The sequence below is a fragment of the Neophocaena asiaeorientalis genome, unplaced genomic scaffold (genome assembly GCF_003031525.2).
Source record: "Neophocaena asiaeorientalis asiaeorientalis breed wild unplaced genomic scaffold, Neophocaena_asiaeorientalis_V1.1 scaffold240, whole genome shotgun sequence".
Taxonomy (NCBI): domain Eukaryota; kingdom Metazoa; phylum Chordata; class Mammalia; order Artiodactyla; family Phocoenidae; genus Neophocaena; species Neophocaena asiaeorientalis.
Genome location: NW_020185331.1, coordinates 1,133,517 through 1,142,168, shown reverse-complemented (window position 1 = coordinate 1,142,168; position 8,652 = coordinate 1,133,517). Strand labels below are relative to the sequence as shown.

General features: G+C 52.8%; 1 protein-coding gene across 4 annotated transcripts in view; it reads left to right on the top strand.

The window, feature by feature from the left end:
• Positions 1-7,637, top strand: part of RRP12 (ribosomal RNA processing 12 homolog) — a 27,766-nt gene extending 20,129 nt beyond the window's left edge. For 2 of the 4 annotated variants that reach the window (XM_024734840.1, XM_024734842.1), the window contains exons 30-34: positions 2,253-2,302; positions 4,500-4,569; positions 6,049-6,116; positions 6,428-6,510; positions 7,128-7,637. In XM_024734840.1, the coding sequence (XP_024590608.1) occupies positions 2,253-2,302; positions 4,500-4,569; positions 6,049-6,116; positions 6,428-6,510; positions 7,128-7,230 (374 nt within the window). In that variant the 3' untranslated portion in view covers positions 7,231-7,637. The other 2 variants (XM_024734838.1, XM_024734841.1) reach the window with 1 other exon arrangement.
• Positions 7,638-8,652: the final 1,015 nt, after the last annotated feature.

Genomic DNA, 8,652 nt, shown 5'->3' with positions numbered 1-8,652 from the left:
CCACCCGCCCCCTGCCCCCCACCTTCCTAGCCCCTCTCCCCTCCTTCAGGTCCAGTGCAAGTCCTTCTTTGTGGCCTTTGCACGGGCCCTTGGCTTCAGCCGTGTTCCCTCAGAACTCCCGACAAGCCCAGGGACTGCCAGGCTTCCGTACTTAGTCACACGCTTCTTATGACGTTTGGTTGTTGATTGACTTCACTTCAGTTTGTCTTCCCTCCAGCTGATCAGTTTCAAAGTTCTTTATTTTTTTAAATATACTGGTAGCTTTTTTAAAGAAATGGTAAAATATGCGTAACATGTAATTTACTGTCTTAACCATTTTTACGTGTACGGTTCACCAGTGTGAAGTACATTCACATTGTTGTACCACCTATCACCAGAACTCTTCATCTGGCAAAACTGAAACTCTGTACGCATTAAACAGCAACTCCCCATTTCCCCCTCCTCCAGCCCCTGACAGCCACCATTCTGCTTTCTGTCTGTATGAATGTGAATTTGAATGTGAGTCGAGGTTCCTCATATAAGTGGAATCATTCAGCATTTGTGCTTTTGTGTCTGGTTTATTTCACTTAGCATAATGTTCTCAAGGTTTATCCGTGTTGTAGCTTGTGTCAGAATTTCCTTCCTTTTTAAAGCTTGCCTTATTCTGTTGTATATCTAGACCACATTTTGTTTGTCCATCATCCATCAGTGGACATTTGGGTTGCTTCCACTTTTTTTTGTTTTTTTTTCTTCCACTTTTTGACTATTGTGAATAGTGCTGCTATGAACATAAATATACAAATACCTCTTCAAGATCCTGCTTTCAGTCGTTTGGGTATATGCCCAGAAGTGGAATTGCTGGATCATATGGTAGTTCTGTCTTTAATTTTTTGAGGAACTGCCCTACTGTTTTCCATGGTGGCTACACTATTTTACATTCCCACCAGCAGGACAGAAGGGTTTCAATTGCTCCACACCCTCTCCAACCCTTGCTGTTTTCTGTTTCATTGATAGTAGCCATCCTAATGTGTGTAAAGTGGTATTTCATGGTAGTTTTGTTTGCATTTCCCTAATGATTAGTGATGTTTAGCATCTTTTCATGTTTGTTGTCTATCTTTTTGGAGAAATGTCTACTCAAGTCCTTTGCCCATTTTTGAATTTTTTTTTTTAACATCTTTATTGGAGTATAATTGCTTTACATTGTTGTAGTATCTGCTGTATAACAAAGTGAATCAGCAGTACGTATACATATGTCGCCATATCCCCTCCCTCTTGCATCTCAGGTTGTTTCTTTTTGTTGTTGAGTTATAGGAGTTCTTTCTTTATTCTGGATATTAACTTTTTATCTGATCTATGATTTGCGAATACTTTCTTCTATCCCGTAGGCTGCGTTTTCATCCTGTTGATGTGTCCTTTGACATACACAAGTTTAACATTTTTAATGGAGTCTAATTTATCTATCTTTTGTTTGTCTATCTTTTGAAAGTATTTTGCAAATACCTTCTCCTGTCCTGTAGGCTGCCTTTTCATCCTGTTGGTGTGTCCTTTGGCATACACAAATTTAACTTTTTTTTTTTTTTTTTTTTTTTTTTTTTTTGCGGTACGCGGGCCTCTCACTGTTGTGGCCTCTCCCGTTGCGGAGCAACAGGCTCCGGACGCGCAGGCTCAGTGGCCATGGCTCACGGGCCCAGCCGCTCCGCGGCATGTGGGATCCTCCCACACCGGGGCACGAACCCGTGTCCCCTGCATCGGCAGGCGGACTCTCAACCACTGCGCCACCAGGGAAGCCCAATTTAACATTTTTAATCGAGTCTAATCTATCTTTTGTTCATCTATCTTTTGTTGCCTATGCTTTTTGTTGGTTCATACTTCTTTATATCGCCACACAATGCCTAGCACAAATGCAGGGAAAGGTTTTTAAGCAGGGGAATAGGGCAGTCTTCCCAGCAAAGTGGAGTGTATGTGGGGCTGCGGGAATGCCTGGCTCCCCAGGAAACCTGGGGCTTTCTTAGAGTCTCAACAAAAGCTGTATTCACTTTAGAAGTCAGGTCACCGCTTCCTTGAGGGGCTGTCGTCCGTGGGGCCCAGGATGGGAAGGAGGAAGGGGCAGGGTCCAGGGGTCTTATCTTCCACGGGATAGGTCTTCTGGGGCTGGAGTTGGCAGCCCTTGCACCCTGATGAGCTGGGAGGAGGCAGGTTGGAATTTCTGTGGGCTCTGGAAGGACAGGGGTGCTCCCTGAGTGTTCACAGGTCTCTCTTCTTTTTGGCTCCAGGGGAGGATGAAGAGATGGCTGACCTGATGGAAGACGTGGGCGTCAGGAGTGTGAGTAATTCCTGCTGCTGGAGGGCCGGGGCCCTTAGACCTAAACCTTGGGCCTCATAGCTTCTCGCCGTCTCCCCGCTCCCACATACTCACTTGCCCTGCTTCCTCACTGCTCAGTGGAGCCTCGGGGCATGCAATGTCACGGTTGACCCCTCTGTGGGGCGTGGAGAGGGCTTGGCTCCCTCTGAAGCACCCAGTGCCTCCTTCGGTGTTGGCAGTATTGTCCAGCTGAAGGAAGAAAGAGACGGTCCCTTGTCTCTCCGCCGAGGGCATGTGCTGTGCAGGCAGCAGGGGCAACAGCCGGCCTGCATGTTGCCAGGGGCCGCCTCCACTTGGGGGAGGGGCACCCACCACTGAGGAGTGCTGAGGGCCCCATGTGTCACCTCACTGATCCTCCCAGGAGATGGAGACTATCATCCGCAGCCTGCCTGCGGCCACAGGCGTTGTTAAAAGTGCCTGTCTCTGGCCCCAGACTGAACTCAAATCCCAGCTTGTATGTAAAATGTGTGGCACTTAGTCACACTAAGGAAGTGGTGGCTGTTCATCGTCGTCACCATCATCATCATTATTACATTTTTCCTGGAAATCTTTTTCTGGCTGAAGCCTGCCTGATTCCTTGAGCACATCCTCACAGGGGGCTTTGCAGTCCCTCTGCAGCCTACCCTTGTTCCTGGCCAGGGGAACTGACTGCGGCTGTGGAAGGATGGCCCCCAGGTCAGCAGAGCAGGGCTGGGGCACCTTGTCTCACGGCACCGAGAGGGTCCCAGGGTGGCCACGCTCCCGGTTGGCTCATGGCATCCATCACCTGCCATTGGGACCCCTGGGGGTTTTTTTTTTTTTTTTTGCGGTATGCGGGCCTCTCACTGTTGTGGCCTCTCCCGTTGTGGAGCACAGGCTCCAGACGCGCAGGCTCAGCGGCCATGGCTCACGGGCCCAGCCGCTCCGCGGCATGTGGGGTCTTCCCGGACCGGGGCACGAACCCGTGTCCCCAGCATCGGCGGGCGGGTTCTCAACCACTGCGCCACCAGGGAAGCCCTCCCTGGGGGCTTTTTTGCATAACAGTTGCTTAGTCTCACTCCTCTGCCCTCAGTCGTGGGAGCATAAAATGCCAGCTGCAGTTGCCAGTGGGCAGAACTGTTGCCAGGTGCCAGCTGAACCAAGAACAAACTGAGCCATCACCTCCATGATGCGGCCACAACCACATTTCCAGCCCGTTTCTGTTTCTCCACGAGGAGCCCCTTCTGCTGGGTCTCAACTAACAAAACTGGATGTCCTGGTTCCCCAGACACACTTGTGTGTGCTGCAGCCTCATTCCCTTTACCTGGCACACCTTCTCTTCTATCTGGCCCCTAAGCCAGTGAATGCCCCTCAGGTGCCCTGGGTCCCTGGGGAACTTCAGCCTCAGGAATCTGTAGTTTGGACAGGCTTCCCAAGCAGTGTGGGAGCGACACTGTGGGGCAGCCAGCCCTGCGAGCTCAGGTCTCCCCACACAACGGCCCTCCGCCTTGCCTGGTTGTCAGTTTCCGGGCTCAGATCTCCTGGTGGGCTGGGCTGCTGTCAGGCCCACCTCTCCCTCTTGGAGCTCCCAGCACGGTGCCTGGCGGGTAGCATTTGCCTCGTGCTTACAACTCCGGGGACGGTAGCATTGTTGAGCGACTGTGATGACTGACTTGAGCAGGGGTCTCCCACCTGCCTGAGGGCCCCAGGAGCACAGGAAATGGGTCTTGTCCCCTGTATCCCCAGGGCCTGCACTTAGTCAGAGATCAGTGAGTCTGACTAATGGGGAGGGTGCAGTGGAGGTCATGTGAGACGAAGTACCGATAAAGCTGTTCTCCCCAGAGAGGCTGAGGACCTCATCCCCGTTAGGAAGGCTGGGCTAAACTGAGGTCAAGGTGCCCAGACGGGCAGCTGTAGCCCTGTTGGGGGAGTTCAGTGTGGAGAGGCCTAGCAGTGGAGCAGCCGACACGAGCTCCGCAGTGAGGACCTGGGCTGGAAGCTGCGCCTCTGCTGCCGAGCAGTGTGGCCTTGCTTGGTTACTTGCCCTTTCTGAGCTTTCGTGTCCTCGTCTGTATGGGGGATTGAGTGCTTGACAGAGAACCTTTTCTACTAACGCAGGATACGATTCATTTTGCGGCTACCATTAGTGAGTTTCATCATGTCCTCTTGTTTATGAACTTTGCTTGTTACCTCTTTATAGAAAAAGCACCAGAAGCTCAAGCAGAAAGAGGCTGACAGTGAGGAGCTGGAGATGCCCCCTCAGTACCAAGGTGAGGCTTCCTCTCTCCTCTCTTGCAGCAGGTTCCCTGTCACCTGCACTAGGCAGGGTGTGTTGCAGGCAGGGCCAAGAGGTTGCATGGCCTGGTTGTACTCAGTTGGCACCAGCAAAGATTGGCTGATATGTCCCATAAGACTGGGCTGGGGACCAAGGGGGTCTGTGGGTGAGGGAGAGCCTGGGGGTTAGGAGATCTGTACACAGAACCCCCAGCCCTTCTGGGGAGCCCCTGAGCCCCATCTCTTCCCCACCAACCCAGACTTTCCTGAGACTTTTGCAGCCCACCCTTCTCCTGGGAGATGTCTGCCTCTCTTTTCTGGCTTTGAGTCAGGCCAGATTTGACCTATGTTGAGGGTGGCAGTTGGGAGGGCTGCCCAGGGAGTTCCCCTGTACAGTTGTTTCTGGGCTCCCAGGCTGTTCCTTTCCCCAGAATAGCTGCTAGAGGCACCAAGGTGGCTGCCCAAAGCCAGGAGAGGCCTCTGTTGCCTCACCTTTGCCTCCTTTCCCCCAAGGCAGCCCCCGCAGGGCCCTCGAAGCAGAGCTCTTGTTTTGCATCTGGAGGTCCAGGGGCTCCTGTGGGAGGTCCCTGATGCCAGTAACAGGTATGCTCTCAGAGCCCCACGGCATCCTCACCCAGCTGGAGCGCCTCAAGGCTCCTTCTCTTTCTGTGGCCCCCCAGGCCAGGGCCCAGCTCACCTCCTCTGCTCTGAGATGGTGTGGTGCAGAAGCAGTAGTACCACACGATGCAGCAGGAGGCCTGGGTTCAAGACTGCTTGGCCAGCTGCTCTTAGCTGTGTGACCTTGGCCTGGTCACGCTGCCTCTCTGACCTTCTAGTTTCTCACCTTTAAAGGAGATTCATCTGGGTCATCTAAGAGAGCCCTCCCTAGTCGCCACTATGTGATTCCATCCATGACTGTGTGGAAGTCCGGGCTGGAAATAACACTGGCCTTGGAAGCACTTCGATCTCTCAAAGCCGCAGTTTTCACATCTGTACGATGGGATAAGAGCTGCCTTTCTAACTCACAGTTTTGGTGTGAAGCCTGAATGAGATCAAGCCTTAGTGCCTCATTTTACAGATGAGCTTAAGAGGCTCCAGAAAGTTAAGAGCCATGCTTACGGTTAGAGCTGGGAGTTGAACCCCAGTCTGTCTGGCTTCAAAGCCTATGTTCTTTTCCCCAGAACAAATGGAGCAGATTTAGTTTGGAGAGGGTGAGGTATTTTATGTTAGTCGAGGATATATGTGTTTCCAGAGGTCACTGGTAGGTTTCTGGATTCAGGTCAGTCTGAGGAGCTCAGTGGTCTAATTGTCAAGTCACTGGACAGTCCCTTCTCGAGGAAGGTCTTTGTCCTTTGTTGGTAGGGGACAACCATCCGGTCCTGGCTGTGACTCATCTCCCCCGCAGCTCTCCGGGGAGAAGGCTGCCCGATTGCCCTGGCCTTACCTGACTCATGGCCTCTGTGTTCCCCCTCTAGCGGGAGGCTCTGGCATCCATCGCCCTGTGGCCAAGAAGGCTACCCCCGGGGCCGAATACAAGGCCAAGGTAAGAGCTGCTGGTGGGGCAAGGACTCTCCTGGCAGAGTCTCTGGGGAAGTGCGGGGCAGCTGTGCCCATCACTGCCCTGGAGAGGCACCTTTGTGGAGCCAGCCTGAGGCCACACTGAGGGGTACACAAAGGTTTTATTAGCACCTGAAGTCCAGGCCTTGTTGGATGGCTGTCCAGGGCTGCAGAAGCTCTTTGGCACCACCTGAGGCAAAGAATGAAGGGAAGGGAGGATTCAGCCTGTCAGGTCAGGGGCAAGGGTGGAAAGAGAAGCCCACCCTCCTGGCTGACTCTGTTTCTCTGGGTGAGCAGAAAGCAAAGGGTGACATGAAGAAGAAAGGTCGGCTCGACCCCTACGCCTACATCCCCCTCAGTAAAACCAAGCTCAACCGCAGGTACGGCGTGTGCAGGGTCGGGGGTGAGGGCTGTGCTCGTTACACTCTCCACTCGATTGCTCAAGTCTCTTCCGGTTTTTTATTAATTAATTTATTTATTTTTGGCTGCGTTGGGTCTTTTGTTGCTGTGCATGGGCTTTCTCTAGTTGTGGTGAGCGGGGGCTACTTTTCATTGCGGTGCGCGGGCTTCTCTTGTTGCGGAGCACGGACTCTAGGCGCACGGGCTTCAGTAGTTATGGCTCACGGGCTCTAGAGCGTAGGCTCAGTAGTTGTGGCGCACGGGCTTAGTTGCTCTGCAGCATGTGGTATCTTCCCGGTCCAGGGCTCGAACCCGTGTCCCCTGCATCGGCAGGCGGATTCTAACCACTGCGCCACCAGGGGTCCCGGTTTTTTATTCTTACTTTTTCGCATGCACCTTCAAGTATCCTTGACTTGAACTGCCCTTTTAAGCATGATGGGTGTGGTCTGCGCGGATCACGTGCCACCCACCACCTGGCAGCGCCCCTTCTCCCCTGTTCCTGCTGGTGCTGGGGTGGGGACACCACCCTTTGATGTTGTGGGAAGGGGGGCTGCCTTTTCTCGGCGAGACGTGACCCTTCTGATCCTTGTCCCTGCAGGAAGAAGGTGAAGCTGCAGGGACAGTTCAAAGGCCTGGTGAGAGCTGCCCAGCGGGGCTCCCAGGTGGGACACAAGCTCCGCAGAAAGGATCAACGGTCCTGAGCCCCGGGACCCCCTGAGCTGCTCTGGTCCAGCCTGAGGCCCCTTTTTAGCCCTCAAGCTGCCATGACGCCAGGTCCAGATGCAGCAGTCAGTGGGAGAGCCTGGACTCAGAATGACTTGCTGGAACCAGGACTGGTTCCCGGAGGTGCCCTGGATTTTGGAAGCTCCAAATGGGAGTCACCCTTTAGAGGTGTCCCTGGGGCCTGGAGATGGGAATGTGGCCTCAGTGCCTCTGGGTAGGCTAGCGAGAAGGCTGTGCTTTCCGTCCAGAGTGTTTGCAACAGAAGAGATGGTCTTCCTTTCCTCTGGCTGCCTGTCGCCACGTGGCACTCTGCCTGGCTGCAGTCTGGCTTTGTGAGATTTGCTATGATCAGACGTAGAATAAAGATGCAACACCATGTGTTGTACCTAGAAACACTGTGTTTTATCACCTGCCCCCACCCCACCCCGCCGCAAGTACAAGAACAGTGTCTGGTCATTGGCAACAGTGGCTTGACCACTTGCTCTCCTGTCCCAGCGTGCTGTCGGGGGCGCATAGCGTGATAGCCCTGGGTCAGGCTTTGGATCTTGCCCTTTGTATCTTTTAACATCTTTATTGGAGTATAATTGCTTTACAGTGGTGTGTTAGTTTCTGCTGTATAACAAAGTGAATCAGCTACACCTATACATATATCCCCATATCCCCTCCCTCTTGCATCTCCCTCCCCGCCTCCCTATCCCTCCTCTCTAGCTGGTCACAAAGCACTGAGCTGATCTCCCTGTGCTATGCGGCTGCTTCCCACTAGCTATCGGTTTTACATTTGGTAGTGTATATATGTCCATGCCACTCTCCCACTTCATCCCAGCTTACGATTCCTCCTCCTGGTGTCCTCAATTCCATTCTCTACATCTGTGTCTTTATTCCTGTCCTGCCTCTAGGTTCTTCAGAACCATTTTTTTGTTTTGCTTTTAGATTCCATATATATGCGTTAGCATACGGTATTTGTTTTTCTCTTTCTGACTTACTTCACTTTGTATGACAGACTCTGGGTTCATCCACCTCACTACAGATAACTCAATTTTGTTTCTTTTTATGGCTGAGTAATATTCCATTGTATATATATGCCACAGCTTCTTTATGCCCTTTGGATCTTGACCCACCTGTGTCAGGAAGTCTCCCTGACTTCACAGTCCCAGTTAGAAGGTGATGTTTGTAGCACCAGAAGGGGCAGTGAATGCTCTGGGGCTGGTCTGTGGAGCTGTGGTTGAGCACCAGGAACTCAGACTAAAAAGGGGAGGCAGGACATCCCTGGTGGCGCAGTGGTTAAGAATCCGCCTGCCAGTGCAGGGGGCACGGGTTCGAGCCCTGGTCTGGGAAGCTCCCACATGCCTGTGCGCCACAACTACTGAGCCTGGGCTCTAGAGCCCGCAAGCACAATTACT